At 52.1% G+C, this 18,475-nt stretch overlaps 6 protein-coding genes across 6 annotated transcripts; 1 reads left to right on the forward strand and 5 right to left on the reverse strand.

Moving 5' to 3' along the window:
- Nucleotides 1-1,199: 1,199 nt before the first annotated feature.
- On the reverse strand, nt 1,200-1,593 carry B0H65DRAFT_445719 (uncharacterized protein; the record flags this gene model as incomplete). Its single annotated transcript, XM_062825764.1, has 2 exons — nt 1,200-1,410; nt 1,484-1,593. 2 exons carry the CDS (start codon nt 1,591-1,593, stop codon nt 1,200-1,202), a joined length of 321 nt encoding a protein of 106 aa, XP_062678916.1.
- A 3,485-nt stretch (nt 1,594-5,078) lies between these two features.
- B0H65DRAFT_445720 (uncharacterized protein) lies at nt 5,079-5,828 on the reverse strand (the record flags this gene model as incomplete). Its single annotated transcript, XM_062825765.1, has 1 exon — nt 5,079-5,828. The coding sequence occupies one exon, from the start codon at nt 5,826-5,828 to the stop codon at nt 5,079-5,081; it is 750 nt and encodes a 249-aa protein (XP_062678917.1).
- Nucleotides 5,829-7,291: 1,463 nt separating this feature from the next.
- B0H65DRAFT_303482 (glycoside hydrolase superfamily) lies at nt 7,292-9,200 on the reverse strand. The gene is made up of 4 exons (XM_062823175.1): nt 9,001-9,200; nt 8,848-8,904; nt 8,650-8,779; nt 7,292-8,573 (listed from the first exon to the last, which is right to left on the reverse strand). Exons 1-4 carry the CDS (start codon nt 9,107-9,109, stop codon nt 7,541-7,543), a joined length of 1,329 nt encoding a protein of 442 aa, XP_062678918.1. The 5' UTR covers nt 9,110-9,200; the 3' UTR covers nt 7,292-7,540.
- Nucleotides 9,201-10,916: 1,716 nt separating this feature from the next.
- On the reverse strand, nt 10,917-12,648 carry B0H65DRAFT_432770 (uncharacterized protein; the record flags this gene model as incomplete). The annotated part of the gene is made up of 5 exons (XM_062825028.1): nt 10,917-11,678; nt 11,916-12,086; nt 12,159-12,178; nt 12,271-12,293; nt 12,614-12,648. 5 exons carry the CDS (start codon nt 12,646-12,648, stop codon nt 10,917-10,919), a joined length of 1,011 nt encoding a protein of 336 aa, XP_062678919.1.
- Nucleotides 12,649-13,971: 1,323 nt separating this feature from the next.
- Nucleotides 13,972-15,942, forward strand: B0H65DRAFT_303595 (uncharacterized protein). The gene is made up of 4 exons (XM_062823177.1): nt 13,972-14,214; nt 14,306-14,351; nt 14,410-15,598; nt 15,665-15,942. The coding sequence occupies exons 1-4, from the start codon at nt 14,151-14,153 to the stop codon at nt 15,854-15,856; spliced, it is 1,491 nt and encodes a 496-aa protein (XP_062678920.1). The 5' UTR covers nt 13,972-14,150; the 3' UTR covers nt 15,857-15,942.
- On the reverse strand, nt 15,842-17,614 carry B0H65DRAFT_303615 (uncharacterized protein). Its single transcript, XM_062823178.1, has 2 exons — nt 17,347-17,614; nt 15,842-17,286 (listed from the first exon to the last, which is right to left on the reverse strand). The coding sequence occupies exons 1-2, from the start codon at nt 17,467-17,469 to the stop codon at nt 16,240-16,242; spliced, it is 1,170 nt and encodes a 389-aa protein (XP_062678921.1). The 5' UTR covers nt 17,470-17,614; the 3' UTR covers nt 15,842-16,239.
- Nucleotides 17,615-18,475: the final 861 nt, after the last annotated feature.

Below are 18,475 nucleotides of genomic sequence, written 5' to 3' on the forward strand. Positions count from 1 at the left end.
GTTCGCCTACCTATGATGTTGTTGTTGTTGTTGCTGTTGTGTATCCCACCCTTTCACTTCCACTTTCACTTCCACTTTCACTTCCATTACCACTTCCCGAACCGAGCCACCTATCAACGACAACGCCCAGCCTCTAAGCTCGTGGGGTCCCTTCGGGACTCATTGGAGTGTGGTTCGAACACAGGTGGGCAGTGGCTTGATATGGGACCATTCTCATAGGAACGGGAGGTACCAAGTGGATGTAACTTCGTTGCTGCGCCTCGGAGAGTACCTCCGTACCTCCGTACCTTTTTGCCCGTAGATACGCTCGGCTGGGCCTCGGATTTAAGGGACCGAGCTACTCGAGAGGTCGGGGTAAACGAATAGGGGGGGCGAGGATCATCTCTTAGCTCTTTAGCTCTCGGCTTTTTGGTTTGGAGAGGAAGATCTGTTGAAGCTTGGAGCTTGTTTGGGTGAGCTCGTCGGCTGAGCATGTCTTTCCGGAAATGGTGGTGTCTGTGTGTTCTTGATGATCACGGTTCCAGTCGCGAGATGAAGCTGTTCTGTTCATTCAAATGTTTATAATATTTCACGCCCTCAAAATACCGGGCAATGTTGTAGATCTCGTGGTGATGAAGCTAAAACTACCAACACATCGATGAAGATGAATAAATGAGGAGGATTGCGGCGCAAAGGCTGACGATGGGCATTTCGTCCAGCTTTCGCCTCCCTCTCCCCCTTTTTCTGCATCCTGACGATGCTGAAATAAAACAGGCGTCGGCCCTTGTGACTTCTCACGCCCTTTCTTCCAAAACGACAAACAAGCCAATACCCGTGGGTATCCCATCCCCCAAAATATCCAAAAAAAAAAACAATAACCCAAAAAATCGCATGGCTCAGACAATTTGCACGCACGTATGCGGATGCTTCTGACGCTGATGCATATCCCCGTACCGTTTCCCATGATAATCCCAAAACAAAAGAAAATCAGCCCCGTCCGATATGACTTAGGCCCCAAAACGCCAAAAACCCCATTCCCCCAAAGAAACTCCATTCGTCGTAAATCATTTCATGAAATCGGCTTGGCTCAAGTTGTCGCCTCAGTCACTCAGTTCGTCGCCGTCGCCGTCGCCGTCGCCGTGTCGCGTCGTATGAGTGCGTCGGTCCAGAACAGAACAGAAAAAGTGACGATCGGGAACAGCAGCAGCAATGAGAGTCGCTCACTGCCTTTGCTGAGCCTCATACGCTCTAACAGCCCGCTCCAGCTCCTCAAGACTGCCGCGGTCACCATAGGCGTCAGCCAACATGTTCGCACGACGCTGCCTCTCCATCTCGGCTTGTTCCATGGCCGCCACGCGCTGTTGCATCTGAGCTTCGCGGTAGGTGGTGATGCCGTAGCCGATGGCGACGATGCCTACTAGGGGTGGAAGCCTATAGGAAAAATGTGTTAGTGAGATTGCGAGATGGAGGAGAGAAGGGTGGTTTGCGGGGAAGTGGGACCAACCATTTGAGACCCTTGGTGGATTTGTTGGAAGCTGAGTAGAGGTGGGGGAGGGAGGTGGGGTATACGCGAGCGGAGGTGGTGAGGAGGCGGGAAGGTGGTTGGCGGTTCATTATGGCTTTTTGGATGGTTGTTGATTTGGCTTGTCGTTATTGGTCACTTGGTGTAAGAACAGTCGACAGCGCTAGTGTGGGCTTGTTGACTGTTGTTGTAATGGATGATGTTGATGTTGTTATTGTTGTTGTTGTTGTTGTTGTTGTTGTTGTTGTTGTTGTTGTTGTTGTTGTTGTTGTTGTTGTTGTTGTTGTTGTTGTTGTTGTTGTGAGGTAGTGTATTATAGGTGACTGAGGCGTCTTGAGCTCGAGTATGTAGATGGATGGGCTTTGTAGGTGTGATATATCGATGTATGATGATGATCTCTTCCTTTCGAGAAAGGGGGGGGAGTGACGTCTTATATATTTCCAAGATGGGTTTGTTGTTGACGTTGTGGATCCTGTCGACGGCACGCCTAGCTCATAGCAGCGGAGGACGAGAGCGACGTGGGGAAGCGGAGATCTCAAAAGGGCCAAGGCAGAGCAGATTGCAGATCGGACTGCGGAGTTGAACAACGTAAGACGAGATTGGGAACACTTTGGGTCGCCAGGGGGGAGGAGATGCTCTGATGGTTCAGCGGTCACCCTTTCTCTCTTGGGAATGGGCACGAGTCAGGTATATGTATCCTCGTCCTCTTCTGCCCTTTCCGCATGAGGGGGTGGGTTGAGTACCGGTAGCCAATATAGAATGCAACACTTTGATATGCAAAAGCAGGCCTGTCAACCGAACGGGACACTGGGGAGTCGGCAAGCCGTAAGATCATTCATCATGGTGGCATGGAAGGCATCCGAGGGCATCCCATGGTGGGGTGATCAGGTTTAAAAGGTGGTCTCACCAGCTGTTTATTATTCCCGTCCAGCCCGTTCTGGTCGTCTGCCTCTCCCCAGATTGCCCAGACACCCGACCATCCCCAGACGTTCACTGGCTGGTGCGATTGGTCAGGGAGTGGTCAACTGTGGGGGGAAAGCAGCGCCAAGCTTCCACTTAAGCGGCAAGCCGAGGGACAACACACAAGCCGTGTCCCGCGGCCGCCAGCTGCACGCACCCCAGACGGCTGTAGCGCGTGGCTACTGCGGTTATGCGGCCACTTCCTGTCAACTGCCAAAACTGCGGCGCTGCCCGGCTGCATGCGCCCAGTTTTGGACAAGATGAAGCCACATTCCAAACTTGCATGTGAGAGAAGGTGCAAGGAACGGACGGGGGTTGGCGCGGTGGGGAAATCTGTATGGACTCGGACGGGAAACAAGAGTCGCAGATTGGGTCGAGAATCGTGCCATTGATTCTAAAGCCATTTGAGATCCCGCCGCCCACGATCAGATCAACACCACCGCGAAGTGGAAAAGTGTCAACAAAGACCCCTTTTTTTGTTTTCCCGTCTCTCCCTCCCTGCGCCCAGCGGTTGGGGTGAAGTCTCGCAAATCTCCCCGGTAACTTCGAGCCCGAAGCTCGACACAAGCTCGGCTTCAAACGGAGACCCGACAAGCGAGCTGGAGGTGGACCTCGTGAACTTCCTCTCGTAAAAGCCTCACGGGCCCCCAGTCCAAGTCGGTGTTGAATTCCCCCCGTTGCCCGTTGTCTCCGTCCGTCGTCATAGCCACGCGATGGGGAGGAGGACGGAGGCAGTCACTGCCATCACTGGTCCTCGGTCATGGTGTTTTGGTGGTTTCCACCTTCACCTCATACAACAAATCCACTGCCCCTACGTAACAATCTCCTCCGCCGCCAACAACAACCGACGCTAACTGCCATGCTTTCTTCCGGACCCTCTTCGTCAACAACGTCGTCACCGCCACTAAGCGGTGATGATGTAAGCCCTTAGCTGGACCAAAGGGTCCATGGAACTTCTTGGCTTTTCAGGGAATTCAGGGTCCCAAACTACACAGTAGGCGAGCTAGGCCCACCAGGGAATTTGTGGTTTATGGCGATCGCTGCGGTTGACGTCCACCGCTCTCCTTTTGACGTCTCGCAAGACGCAAAATGCTCTAGTTGAGATTTCGGAACCGGCCGATTGACAGGATAACGGAAGTGCTTTTACACTACCCATCGCATGCTGCCATGCTCGAAGCTGCGCATGATGGCATATGCTGAGGAAAACACGGGGTGCATGATGCTCACTTACATGCAAGAAGCAAGGACGTTAAGGCGTCTGCGCAAATGTCAGTTCGATAGGCATCGCATCAAGTTGTCCGACATGATTCCGCCTTTCACACTGAGAAATTCCGCTATCCCCGTGCGGTCGCGTGTCTGCATGGCATCAGCATTCTCTCCATCTCGCAACGTGCGCCTCGTGTTTCCGGGTTTGCACATGGGATTTTCAGGTCGCGATCTTGGAGCGAACGGATTCTGGCATTGCCATGATGCCATCATCGTCACAATCCTCAAGGTTCCACTCCGGGCACTCCAGCCCAGGTTGCTTCAAGTGAAGGGTTAGGGTTCCAACACCGCAGATGAAGCTTCAGGCGGGTCCTCCCAAGAGACGATGACTTCCGTTCCTTACTCCGGCCTGTTTGGATCTTACTATCACATGTCCTGAAGTGGACGGAATATTCCTCTGGCAAACCCGCTTTACATTTTGGGCGCTTTCGTCTGGAACTTGTCGATGACAATTGGTCGAGGCATAAAGTTGAGCTTGGGCCCTGGTCTCGTGACCAGCAACAACCGCATTCCATTCGTGATCAATCTCGGGGGTAACGACACTCGACGGTCATGTGAGCACAAAACATGAAACTCGATATTTTGAGGCCCCATGGCATTAATTGCTCGCCGAAGTTTATAGCTGAAGGCCTGATAATGAGATTCAAGCACAGTCTTAATTGAACGAAGATTCAACTGCAATACATACTGATCCTCCCCAGAAGCGAACATAGACAACAACCTGGAACTTCCGAGTCCAAGAATACCGTCAACAGTTCGACCGCATCTGCGACCCGTCTCGACCTGATACCTTGGCCCTGCCCCGAACTGGAACCGAAACTAAATCCCATGCCGATGATACTTCCCGACCGTTTCCAATCCTGCAACGAATCGAGTCCCGTCATCGTAGCATTTTCCTTTTTTCCACCTCCAACTCTCGAGTCTCAACCAGGCACCACCTCACCCCCTTCCCTCCCTCTCACAACCTCCATCTCATTCCCCCACAAACTCCATCACCACTTACACGACGGTTGACGCTAAAAGGTCCGGGTAGGGTGTTAGTGCTTTTTGCGGGCGGCCCCCATTTAAAACCTCGTTTGCACTATCAAACTCATAACACACGGCCCAAAACTGCACTTTTCTCCCACAAAAGAATTGTTAGACCTAACATCTTAACTTTCATTTCTGTTAGTGCATTTTGCACCTCCATTTGCACCTCCATTTGTACATCGATTTCAAAGCAAAGGTTTCTCTCTACTTTTTATTTCAGCTACGGTGCAACCCAGTATCCAATATCTACACGGGCCACAATCCAGGATCCAGCCTTTCATCGCCCGGGGAAGGGAAGGCAGCTATGCTGCCTCCCCGAACACTAGTGCTTAGGATGTCCCGCAGGGCTAGGCTTAGGCGGTTCACCAGTAACAGTCGGCTTAGGTCCCGCAGGGGGTCCGGTAACAGTAGGCTTAGGCGGCACTGGGACCGAAGCCGTAACGGTAGGCTTGGGGGGCAGGGCTGGAGGAGCGGTGCCGAGCGGGATGGGGGGCAGGGCTGGAGGAGCGGCGCCGAGCGGGATCGGCTTGGGGGGCAGGGCTGGAGGAGGGGCGCCGATGAGCATGGGGGCAGGGCTGGAGGAGCGGTGCCGATGGGCTTGGGGGGCAGGGCTGGAGGAGCGGTGCCGAGCGGGATGGGGGGCAGGGCTGGAGGAGCGATGCCGAGCGGGATGGGCTTGGGGGGCAGCGCTGGAGGAGCGGCGCCGATGGGCTTTGCGCCGACTTGAGCGACGGGGGCGCCAAGGGCCTGTTGGAAGGCGGCGGCCGTGGCCAGGAGGGTGAGGAGGATGCGGGTCATCCTGATGGTGTCTTTTGGGGACTTGGTGGGTTTTATTTTGGTAAGTAAGAGGTTGTTGGATGATGGCTTGGTTGGACGGGACTTTGGAGGCTTGAAGAGCTTGAATCTGGCTGAACGGAAATGCTCTCGGCTTTGAGGGGTTCATGAAGGGGTTATTATATTTGTCGAGGTGAGTCTCTTTCCCAGTCCGCTTGGTGAGCTCTGAAGTATGATACTCAAACGCTCGGTTGTAAATGATGGCGGGAAGGTCACATTCCGATTTCATCATGGCCATGGCAGCTTGGCTGGCCTGCCTGCCACCTACCTCTAACCTACCTCTAACCTGCCTCTAACCTACCTCTAAGGGCTGGAGTGAGTACCGTCAACCGGATAGAAAGCAGAGAATGTGTAGATACAACGCCGAAAGGGGTAGTCATCGTCGCTTTTCTTTCCTTCTCGGTTTCATCGCCGAGCCGGTCTTCACCGTGTCTTCCACCGTACCCTCCACCATCTTCACTTACAATGTCGAATAGTTCGAGGAAGACCTGTGCATGCAATATAGTTTGAAGAGACTAAAGTAATGCCGGCCGCCAGTTCCCAATAAACGATGGTACTCTATCGGACTCCGGGGTTTGTTAGATTGCCTGCTGCCGCGTCCGCGTTATCTACTTTCATGAAGCTAGGTTAGTAGTGCTTAATGTGAGACGAGAGATCGAATATACCGTTCCAACCGAGGTGGTGGGATCGGTTGAATGTATGTCGTGATGCTCATCCAAGCGAGCTCTCGCTGTCTGCAGTCGCCGGCCGCTCTTCGTTATTACACTCACTCTACTTCCCATATTGCGATTTGATTCTGGATACTTCTTCCCCGTTTCTGTGAGCCGTGAGCCTGGTTAGCACTTCTATGCAATATGCATTTGTCTACCTTAATGAACACGTTAGCGATTTGAGGCCTTGCTTGACCTCACTCGTCTACTGGGTTCTGAAAACCCTAAAGTCCAAGGAGAAAAGTCCGTACAAAGCATCCTCCAGTCCGGCAGTCAAGACTTGGGTCGCTTTTTATTCATGAAATGCCGGCAAATCGACAATACCCAGTAACATTCCGCTCTTCTCAAGTTCAGCTTCGCTCGAGGTTGAAGAGTCTAGACCATTGTTACTGTACAATCCGGGGAAACGCGGGGTGGTTGTAACCTTATGAAGTGAGGTAGTCGTAAGTTCATCCTAGCTTGGTGAGCTTATTCCCTCTTCGGTTGCAAAACCTTAGGTTGGGTATACGGGACTCCTGGGGCATTTCATGGTTAAGGTTACGACACGCAGACACAGTAAATAAGTTCCCATCAATGAGAAGCTGCGAAATTAATGAAAAGAGAGGTGGGATAAACTTCTCCGCGCGTCTTTGACAGATCAGTATCTACTGCTCAGATACATGAGCCTTCCGTTGCCCAAAACAGGAAGGGCACAGACTGGCATAACTTGGTATCATGAAGGAACATCAATGGGTTGTGGTTGAGAGAAATATCAAAACGAAACCTATAGCCTAGGCTAAATGACGTCGGGAATTGGACCAACCGTCGTCATAATAAGCTCTTATTGTGAAATTGCCCGTTCTCCCACATCCCGAACTTTATCTGGCAGCTAAAGCTTTGCCGGAAACCATAAGTGAAGAATGCGACATAATGCCACTAGCATTATGAGCAAGGAAAGCAAAAGATCCGAATAAGAGTATAAGCCATTGACCTCCCGAGTTTGTCGATCATTCTCAATAGAAGCAGGAAAGCGTTTGAAAGCCGTACCATGAGTGCTCAAAGAGGTGACAAACAGGAAGATGATGGTGTATGTACAAGAATATGAACAACCAGAATATGAGAGAGCCGAATATGTGCAAAGGAAAATGTTCACTCCGCATCAATCAATATCGATCAGATATGACGGGGAAATTCATGTCCCACCCCACAGAGTGTCGATCGCCACATCGACTATCCACTTCACTGAGAAGCAGAAGCAAACTCAGTTGCAGTGTGACCACCAGTCACTGAGCTTGACACAGCTATAAGGAGCCCGGCAGGAAGTTGGGCCCCTATAGCCATTGCCACCACACTGTCCCCACTGGTTGACCAGTCCAACAGCCTGAGTAGGCGTAGACGCAGTCGTCGTGCTCTTAGCCGACGAGCTCTTGATCGACGTGCTCTTAGCAGTCGTACCGGGGGCGTTGCCTGTAGCTGTAGCTGTGGCCCAGATGGTGACTGTAACCCAGTTAGTGGCAGTATGCACTACGGGCGTGGACGAGGTCGTAGTAGGAACAGGCACTGCGGTAGTCGCAATAGTCAGGGCTGCGCCGCCACCGTTTCCGCCGGTTGAGCCCAGGGCCGAGGCAACGCTGTCGAGGAAGCCGGTGTTGGCCCAGACTTGACTCATGTCCCACATCATGACGCCGCCAAAGCTTGAGAAGGTCTGCGAGTACTTGATGACGTTGGCCAGCTGGCCTCCAGCCACGTACCCGATGCCTGCAGCTGACGGGCTGCCCGGGACTCCAACGAGAATCTTGACATTCTTATTTTTGCTGACAGTCTTGGCCCAGTTGTCCCAAGTGCCAAAGTTGAAGTTGTTCTGGTTGGGGGAGCCGAACTGGAATGTATGCACTCCACAGTAGTTGTTGTAGAATTGAACCGAGACAAAGTCGAATGCCACGGATTTCAGAAGCTCGTTGTTAGCGAGGTCTGGGAAGGGGCATTGGGGTGCTGAGCTCAAGAGGAATTGCTTGCCAGATGTGGCAGCGGCCGAGTCCATGAGGGAACGGAGACGAGCGGCGAATGGGACCATGTTGTTGGCAACGGCTTCGAAATCAAAATCAAAACCATCGATGACAGCACTACCAAAAGGGCGCTTGTCGGAGCTGGAGACAGGGCCAAACATGGCCCAGAGACGGTCGGCCCAATCGACGGCCTCGGTTGGGGAACTGAAGCCTCCCTCAACGTATGTCGCTCCGCCGATGGAGAGAAGAATGGACTTGCCGAGGGACTGGCAGGTCTTGATGTCCTCCCTGTGGGCTCAGAATAGTGGTTAGAAATTCGGCTTCCCTGTGTGTGGACACTGAAATGAAAGGGCAGCGAACTTACTCGATCTGAGGGCATCTTTTGAGGGTATCGCCAGGAAAATAGGTGCAGTTATCACCAGCATTTGCAAAGTTGACCTCAGTGCTCTTGATTACAGTGAGAAACGCCAAAGGAATGGTGTTGACATTGGTGTCTATGAATCCCAGTGTTAGACGAGTGACTGGAATTCTGAGGCAAAAGTGAAGGGGAGATAATACGTACTGCGGCAGTAGTAGGCAAGACGCTGCTGACCGCCGACTTGGCTCGCAGAGTTCTGTCCTGTATCGTGAGATTGATCTCATGGTTAGTTCTTTCAGTGTTCTTGAGTAGTATTCGACGAAGCGCGCGCAATTTCGGTTGGAAGAAGCTGCTCACCCCAGTAGATCGCGATGTTTCCGGTAGCACTGGGCGAGAAGCCCGCAAGTGCTCCAGGCAAAGAGTTGACGAGCGCGAAAAGCGCGACGAGCATCGAAGACGAGTACATCTTCGACGGGGAAAGAGTGGACGCGCGCTGAAGGGATTGCCAACCTGAAGTGTTGTGATGTTGAGTTTGTGGGGGGAGAGAAAGTGAGTTGGTGATGATGAAGGGCGAAGGAGAGAGACTGAGCCCAAGGAGGGGTAGAAAAAGGAGGAAGGAGGCAACCGCCAGTGAATGGAAGAAGGCTTTTCAAAACAGAAGCGGGCGAGGGAGGCAGAATCTTGCGGCTCCCCAGCAACGGTTCTCGAAATTGGGAAGGTGCGGAAGGTACGACTTGGGATGGAATACTGGAAGGTGAAGCCACAGCTTGGGTTTCGATCCGGTCAAGGAAGGTGCGGTGACGGCAGGTCGTCCGAGATATAAACTCCACTTCTGCCTGCTCTTCAGTCTCATTCAATCCACGTGAATTGGGTTGAGTTCGAGTTCGTTTTCGAATCTGTTGCCCCCTCCTTTCTCCTCTCTTCGAGTCTCGATCCCACGTTGTTCTTGCAACGACGTGATACCCGTGACGCTGGCACGTAGCACATTCTAACACGCGCTCCTCCCTCGATGGAATGGAAATGAGGTGGAAGACAGACATCGAAGCTGGCTTGGGAAGCTCGCTCCGAACAAGAGAGGATGGAATGAATGAATTGATGTCAATGGAATGCCAGACTGCGCGTTTCTTGCATATCAGATCGCAACACCTGACACGTGAAATGCGAATAGGCCGATCTGGAACCGTTCATGCCATGTGCTGTTTGATTCGGTCTCGCTATATATATTATCGAGCTAAGCTTTCATGACGTGCACCATCCGAAACTGGCCGAGTAAGCTTGTATAGTTCAGTTGATGCCACAAGCTGGCGGCCTGCGGGATCTGGATCTCGCTTCATGAGAGAGACAAGAAGTGGCAAAAGACATTGGCAAAGCCTAGACCGTCCAACGCTGAGTGTCTGGTGTAGCTCTCTTGTTACAAACAATGCGAAGCCTCAGATCAACCACAATCTCCCTGATCAAGTTAGAACCGAGCTTACTCCCCATTCACCATTTCTGACCTCTTTCCCCGTGAGAGTTTTCTCCCGGATCATAATCTCCAACACTTCAGCTTTGCTAATCCCCTTGATAATACTGTCTAACGTTGGCGCCAGAAAAGGCAAGTGTTCGTTGACACAGCGTATCAATCGGCAAGGGACCAAGTGACCAAAAGTATTTGTTCCAGGGCACACAGTTGATCATTGAAGTTTTGGTATACCGTAACATATGTACATGTAGCAATGAAAAACATGTGCCACGCTTCGTACGCGCCTGGAAGTTGAAGTGACACCATGAAGAGCTGTTGACCCCTTGCAGAAAACCCCCCCATCATGGACTCGACGACCCTTGGCTACCTGAAAGTATCCAGATCGTGACACCCAATGTCAATGAACCGTGATTCTCGTGGAGTCTTGTGTCGTAATAACACTAGCAATTTCGAGTTTGACGCTTGTTGGTAACGTTGCAGGGGTGACTTGTCAACAGTGCTTGATGTTCCCGCGGGAACTACCATTGTACAAGAATACAAAGTGATGAAGGAAAAGATGAGGACTCGGAAAGGGTGGTGCAAGATGCCTCGAGGCATAGGAAGTTGTGATTGCACCTTGCGGTTTTGTTGCGTCGACGTCATGTGTCCGAAGATGTTCTTGCGTAATAGTAGGGTCGGGAAACCAGTCGTTGTTGACGCAGAATCCTCAGTGAACCCTCTCTCCTTGCGAGTCCGAATCCATTCTGATATTATAGTATGGCTTTGAGCCTCCAGTTTTCCTTGACCTAGACCAAGCCTTTTGAAGCGATTGTCATCTCCCCTCCTCATGGTCACTGTAGGTTTTTGTCGGCGGGATCGCTCCTTGCATCAGTCCATCAGTAGAGGTATCCATGTCTGTTTCCACACCACTATCCCGCTTGTGCCTTGAACTCCGATGGTCCTGTGAAAGGCAACGGTTGGCACGCCACCCATCACCAGTAGTATCACGGCTGTTGTCGTCCCCATCGTCGTACCCGGCAGAAGTCTCTGCGCGCTGCATCCCAGGTCGAACCCTCCTCGGCTGCCTCATCTCTTCGGAACTGCTTGATCGCCTCTTGACCTCCATCATCGGCCATGACGAATCTTTGACATGAACTTCGCTTGGTGTCGATGGCTCTCCTACTTCGTCCTCCTTTTCCGCACAGACGTCGTACAATCCAGCCCCATGAGTCCTACCCCACTTGTTTGTACGATCATGGCTCTTCTCCCCGCCTGTCAACAGATCCATGTTGAGCGGGTGCATCTGCCCGCCAGATGGCTTGACGTGAAATTGGTGTTTTGAGTTCCGCCATTCGCGGTTGGAAATCGGGTTGCCGGTCGCTTCGATATCAGGACGCCGGCCATTACGCGTAGTGGGATTGTGGCAGTCGTTCGACAGAGAAAAGGAGTTGTGTCGACGATTCGGTTGCTTGAGGATCTTGCCGAGGAATTCGGCAATGTTCATCTCGATGTAAAGTTTGGTCATGTAAGCTAGGGGGTGGACTTGGACGTAAAGGACGTCGTCGGGGAGAGACATTGAACCTATGAGCAGGACCTATATCGAAGTGCGCTCGTTAGCCCATGCATCGTATGTACGCGAACAAAGAATGACGCTTACATCAAGCGAGAGTGAAATAACGACCATGAACAGATTGAATCTGTACACAAGTCTGTACTTGGTCAACCCGTTGGCAACCAATTTCGACTTGATAAGCCACATAAAGTAGTAGTTGAGGCCACCGTCGATGACTAGGAATAGGACCTTTTCGAATCGGTCCCAGACAGCGTTGACGCGGATCCACTTCTCGCTCAGCTGGAGGCGGGCGGGGATCCAGACAATGAAGACGCTGACATTGATGACGCCGATGGCCAGGAAGATGTAGAGCTTGAGCTTCCTGGCCTTCTCAGGGTTGTAGAGGATGAGGGAAATCCGGTTCGTAAGAATTTGCATAAGGCATTGTGTCTGGGAGATGTGGCGATGGTCAGCTCATGTTTGTTTGTGAAAGAGAGTAATTGTTTAAAAACCATTGCGTACCTTGATGGTCCAGAAAATGACTAATATATAGATCAATGGCGAGTGATACGTTAACGCTTGCCTCCACGACCTATAACATATGCACCAATGACATGTTGAGGAAGTGACTTACTCAACGTCAAGAAGTACCAAAAGCTTTATGGTATCATCTCAAGTCAGCAAAGCTCCTGATTGCATTAACAGAAATCCAGGTCGACAAAAACATTGATGGGCAAGTAGTTGAACGTAACCTTGGTTGAATGACGCCTCTTAAAAACAACCAGCTGCTGGCAGCGACACAAAGGCATGATGCCCACTCTGCCCAAATCATGATGATGTATAGGTTCCAGAAGTGGCAGCGTCGAAAGCATCGGTGTGTCTGCTTTACTCCCTTGACGAGTACACAGATAGCAATGGCAAAGGTGAAGCCCCATAGGAACGTCGCCAAGATGAGATCGCTTTCCGTTGGCTCATACGATTTGTACCACGGCGGGATCAGGAATCCGGCCATCTTGACGGGAGGTCTCGCAGAGAACTCGTCGTATATGCTGTTTTGTTGTTGCTGTCGTCGTAATATTGATCCATGTCAAGTAAAAGGTCAACCAAGCAGCCGGAGACGAGGAGGGCGGAAGGGCTGAAGATCATAAACAACCTGGACAAGCCCAAGAGCTTATTCATCGGTCATAGTGGGAAAGACAGGAACGCTCGAGAAATGACAACAGCCACAGAGCTTGGCCTGTCAACATCAGGGGTACGGTACGGTAGTCCCCGAGTTGTGACCGAGATGTGCCCAAAGCTTAACGACTGCAACCTTTATGTCATAATTCGTATTTTTTTGAACTTTCACCCTCGCTTGCGCCACCCATGCTGAGTCTATCCCCATGGGGTGAAATTGCCCAGTGTTTTCACATGGAATAGAGGTTGTGAAGAAGCAACGAAGTATCGAAATGGGAAATGAAGACAAGTCTAGACAGTTGTGAATCAACACCGCGATTCTACCATGGCGCCACATTGAATAATTAATCGCCCGCCAACAAGTAATCAGACAACAACGAAGAGAAAGTGATCATAAGCACTGGCCTATGTGAGCTATGCGAACGGATCAGCTGTTCCTGAGCTGAAACTCCAGTCGGTTTCGTTCAACTGTAAACCAATCATTGGGTCCGGAACTGAACTCCGGAACAGATCCGTGCCCGGTGCCCGGTGCCCGGTGCTTGGAGCTCGCCGAGCAGGTCGACCGAGGTCAAAGTGGGAACGTGAGAAGGCATACTGATGAGCTTGAGGACCCTTGGGTCGACTACAGTCTGCTGTGGTTTTCAAAAGACATGTTGACGGTGAGAGGGAGTTCTCCTCATATGGACAAAAGGTTGAATAAAAGGAAGCCTCATGACGACGATGCCAGTGAGGACTCGCGGAGGTGAGAAGGGGTCGTTCAACAAGAGCCATTGGGGACGTGGCGCTCGGGGAGCATTCACCTGACGACGAACGGGGATCAGCACTTGTATTGCTAAGAAGAAGTAAACAGTTGAACGAAAATGCTGTAGTAAAATGGAGGCTGTGATGGGTGGAAGTTGAAAGGGAAGAGATGATTCCTCCGAGGAGTTGTCTCACTGGTGAGGTGTGCCCACTGAAAAAGGAAGCTTCCGCCTGCAGCCCCGGGTGCCGGTTTCCGAGCGGTCGGGTACGGACACCTAGTGGCAGGCGTGTTAGGCGAATTAACAGCAGAGAACGGAAGCAGGGGCTGTGATCATTGACGCTGTTAATCTCGTTAACAACCGCCCCAATAGGAATCACCTCCTTGCTCCCCGCCGCGGAATTGGAACAATCACATCGCTATTACTCTCTGCTAGGCTTCAACAATTCACCACCGTCACACTTCCACTTCAAGGCAATCCGACAACAACCAACTGATTGAGCAAGAACTGCACTTGAGCGCAATCCGTCACTATTCACTAGTGCCACTAGAACTAGTCCTTGTTTCATTTCATCATTTCATTTGGCCTGTTCTTCATCATGGATCAAGAGTCATCATCACAGCATCCAAAAGGGCATCAAAGGACGCGGTCTGCTGTCAAAGGTAGGTGGAACATATCTCAACTCTATCTAGTCTATCTAGATACAGAGGTAGTCAAACATCAGGCTGATAACTAAGCCATCTCTCGTCTTAGCCACGCGCCCGCGCTCCTCCACCAAGGGCCCCCTTGATGTTGATGAGTGAGTCCATACCTTGACCCTTATCCAATGCTCTGAACGTCGACTGACTGCGGCGCAGCACCCCTCTGGCATCTCTTCTCCTGCCTCCTCAACAACAGACCAATCAGAAAACATCATCGTCACACGCGGAGCAACAACATCAAATGATTTCCGGCGGACACGGACATCAACCCAGGGCTCCGGTCCCCGGCTCTCCGCTTCTCCCCCGCTCCCCAGCAGCCCACTCCCCCGCTCCGCCCCACTCCCGCCGTCAACCGCCACCCTTGTCCATATCCCCGGCCGGCCGGAGTCCCCGCATGTCTTTCTCACCGGGCCCCGGTAGTGGCGCTGCCTCCGGACACGGGGCTCCACGCCCTCCACCCGACTTTTCCCACCTCCTCCGTCCTGACATCTACCATGAGCTGACCCCCCTCAACGTTCCGCCCCCTTTCCGCCAGTCTGCGAAACAACCCTCAGCCTCTACACCGATCCCCGATCTCCTTGCCGGTGGCCACTTTCGGGCCGCCGCTGTTGCTGCCGCCCAAGCACTCACCGGGGCCAACGGTGCTCCTGCTCCGGACCCGGTCGACCATGCCCTCATCCTTTCTCTGTTCTACGTCCGCTTGGCCTGCCTAACCCTCATTGACGCCACCGCTCTCGCCACTCAAGAGGTCAAAGCTCTAGAGGATCTAAATGCAGCCTTTTACATTGATGAGACAGGTCACAACCTGATTCCTTGGGAGCTACGTGTCTTGGCGGTCCGGTTGCAAGCTATTAGCTTCGCCGACCAGAGACGTGCAGTCATGAGCTACTACGACCTGGCCAGAGAGGCACGCTTGCGCTTGGCCGAGGCGGCAGCCAAGCACGACAACTCGGAGAAGCAGCTGTGGAGAGAAAGGCTAAACGATCTAGGCGTTAGGGTCGCCGGCGTACTGGTCGAGATGGATGATCTTAAGGGGGCAGTGGAACACTTGGCCTCGCTGAAGGAAAGTGATAACGGGAGTGGTAAAATGCAGATGGCGAGGGCCTTGTTGTGGTTACATCTGGGAGACGTTGACGCCGCGAGGAAGTGCGTGAAGCCCGAACAGAGCAGCGAAGGCCCTTCGGATGACATGACGGAGAGGATTCTGAATGCCTTGTGCGATATGGCCGATGGAAAGTACTCTGAAGCATTGAACCAGTGGGAAGAGTTGAGCAAGGTGTCGGATGACGAGATGGTTGGTGTAAACAGGGGGGTCTGTTTGCTCTACGTGGGAAGGTTGCAGGAGGTAAGTTCTCGCTGTTCTGACTTGGACTTCGTATCAAGAGTTGCTAAACGGATAATGGTGACGTAGGGCAAAAATCTGCTTGAGAGTTTGGTGGACTCCGGCCGGACCTCACATACGCTTCTCTTCAACTTGACGACCATGTACGAATTATGCACGGAGAGATCCAGGACTTTGAAGGTCCAGCTGACGGAGAAGGTGGCTGCCCTGGAACCAACACCCTTTGGGTGGGAAAAGACCAACGTCGACTTTAAGTTGTGAATCTGCGTCTTGTCGGTATGTAGCCATCCATACGTCAACAACGAGGGAGAGGTTGAGCGGCAAGAAGAAAAAGTCACAAAATTAACACGCCAGGTAATCGAAGCAACAAGTCACGCCTCATCGGACACCATATTTCGGATCTCGTAATTATTCACTGAAATCGTACATCATATGCGCCGACCAAATGTTCCAAAGGTCTACCAAAAACGTACAAGCAATGCCGATTATCTCATGAGCGCTAACCAGGAGGACATCCAAACCCGCATACCCATCCGACGCCATCTAAAACTCAAATCCGAACCGTCAAACCTATCATACCATGGCTGAACTGCGTCGCTTCGTGTCTCCTTTCTCCGGAACGAAGGGCTAATCGAAATCATCCATTAAAATCTCGTTGTCGTGCTAGTATACGGCTCATAGCTAGCATTTTGATCCCTCGTCTGCCTGTTGCCGGGAATGTCGAGTCTTGGGGGGCTGGGAACCGGTTTCCTCTTTTGCGTGTACTCATCTGGAGCCGCCCAGTCCTCATCAAGCCGCGGTCCCAAATATGGTGAGCCAAGGGTAGACACTGGCTGGTTCGCAATGTCGTCTCCGCCCTGGGGACGTTGCTTCTCGACCTGGACATAGTTATGCTTGCTGCCCACGAAACCCATCAACCCGCTCTTCTGCTGGCTTTGCCCGTTACCATCGCTCGCACCATGGTACACCTCGATGCCTTCCATGTTGTAGCTGTTGCCGCCCTCCATCAAAGGCATCGACTTCTTCTCGGCCGAACGAGCAACCGGGCGGTTCCTAATGCGGCGCCGCTGGCGGGTCGGATCCTCCCTGAGCGAACGACTGACGTATAAAATGCTGGCCAATAGCGAAATGAAGGCGGCCAGACAGGCAATAACAATAGCAGACATGCCCAGGTTGCTCGTCAAGCCGATAGACGTCGAATAAGTGGCCATGATCGCGTTATTAAATTTGTTGAAGACAACAATTGCCGCAATGGTTGCGGAGATGGCAAAGCACGTCGAAATAGCGCTCATGACGCCCGCTCCTCTGGGCGAAAACCATCCTACGATGGATACCAAAAAGTTGAACACGTTGGAGGCGATGAGACCGCTGGACATGAAGGCGCTAGCTGTTCTGTATGACTCTGTGGCCGCCAAAAAGGTGCCGTTCACGTTCCCTTGCAACGAAGTGGCCGGGAAACGGAGGACTTTCGGAATGTTAAAATAGTAGCCAACGTGCGCCTCCATGCACACGGCGGTCCCATTGCCGCGCCCACAAGCTGTGAGCAAGCCAACGGTGTATCTGCTGGCGACACCGAGCGACTGGGCGGTGGAGTTCTGTCCAGTGTAATCCGTGCCGGAGACCGTCGAGATGTCGTTCAAAATACTCGACTCCCCAAGTTTCGGGGGAATGGACATCTTGGACACATCGACCTGGAACAAAATGGTCAGTCGTCTTCGCCTTCCACGACGGATGATCGCATAAACACGTACCTCCAGAAAGTAGACGCCATCCAGCCACCAGCTGTGCTGACCGAATAGGACCGTCGTAATGAGGACGAACGCAATAACTGACATCGAGCCGGGAGCCACCCTCCAAAAGAGGTTCCGCGTCATCTCTGCGATATGAAAGGGCAATTTACCACAGACAATCCTGCGGATACTATGCTGAGAGTGAAACTCAAAAAAGACAAACACCAAGCGCAAGCAATAACTTTTCACTTTGCGCAAAAGACGGGAGGATGTATGCGAGGTTATACCCAACGGGAAGAACCACGTCAACCGGTGGAGCAGGCTGGCTGGCACTGTGTCAGAAGGGTATTTGCGGAATACAGGCAGCAAAATAGGACGCTAAGGAGCCAACCCCAGCATCACCAGCCTCCAAAGAAAAAGTCCAGTGGATCCGCTTAAGGCTCAAGCAAAGCTAAACTCCTCAGTGGAGAGCTATCTTTGGGCGGTCTGCGATTTTTCGAAAGATGTTCACCGATGAAGGAAAAGAGTCTTGGCCGTGGCGCGGATGCGGTGCTGCTCTCAGTCTCACAGCCCTGGATAGCGTGAGACGGGAAGGCAATGCGCCTCTGTTGAGAGCCATTGAACAACAACCGACAACAATGCTCCCCTGGAAGACACTTCAACATCGCTCCAACAGGTCCACGTTGCGCGCCTGGTGAGCGCTTGTTTTGTGGGGCACTCCAGCTACAGGCTACAAGCTCACCTTTTCAAGTCAAGTGCTGACAGGATTGATTCGCTTGGCTACCGATCCCAGTTCCCCCATCTCAGGCGTCAAGAGCTTCGACTTGGCGATGTTTTGGGTTTGCGCAACTTCCCGCAACATGAACCGTTTGTTCGATATTAGGGTTCGCTGTTTTCTGCGCCTTGGGACGGGACATTGAAACAGGTTAATATCTTGACTGGAAAACACTTTAGGTTTTCTTCGTTTCGCCTGGTCAGTATCTTTTTGATACTATGACAACGGCACGGGTTTCTGCGTCTGTTGTCATATGAGCTGACCCAAACTCTTTCCCGTATGTTTCGAATTTAACGCCTGGTTGATTATTCTCCGTCGGCACTTCACAGAGGGCTATCCAATCGAATTTAGGCCTATTCAGCCACTTCCTCACTG

The sequence above is a fragment of the Neurospora tetraspora genome (genome assembly GCF_033439725.1).
Source record: "Neurospora tetraspora strain CBS 560.94 chromosome Unknown B0H65scaffold_7, whole genome shotgun sequence".
Classification (NCBI taxonomy): domain Eukaryota; kingdom Fungi; phylum Ascomycota; class Sordariomycetes; order Sordariales; family Sordariaceae; genus Neurospora; species Neurospora tetraspora.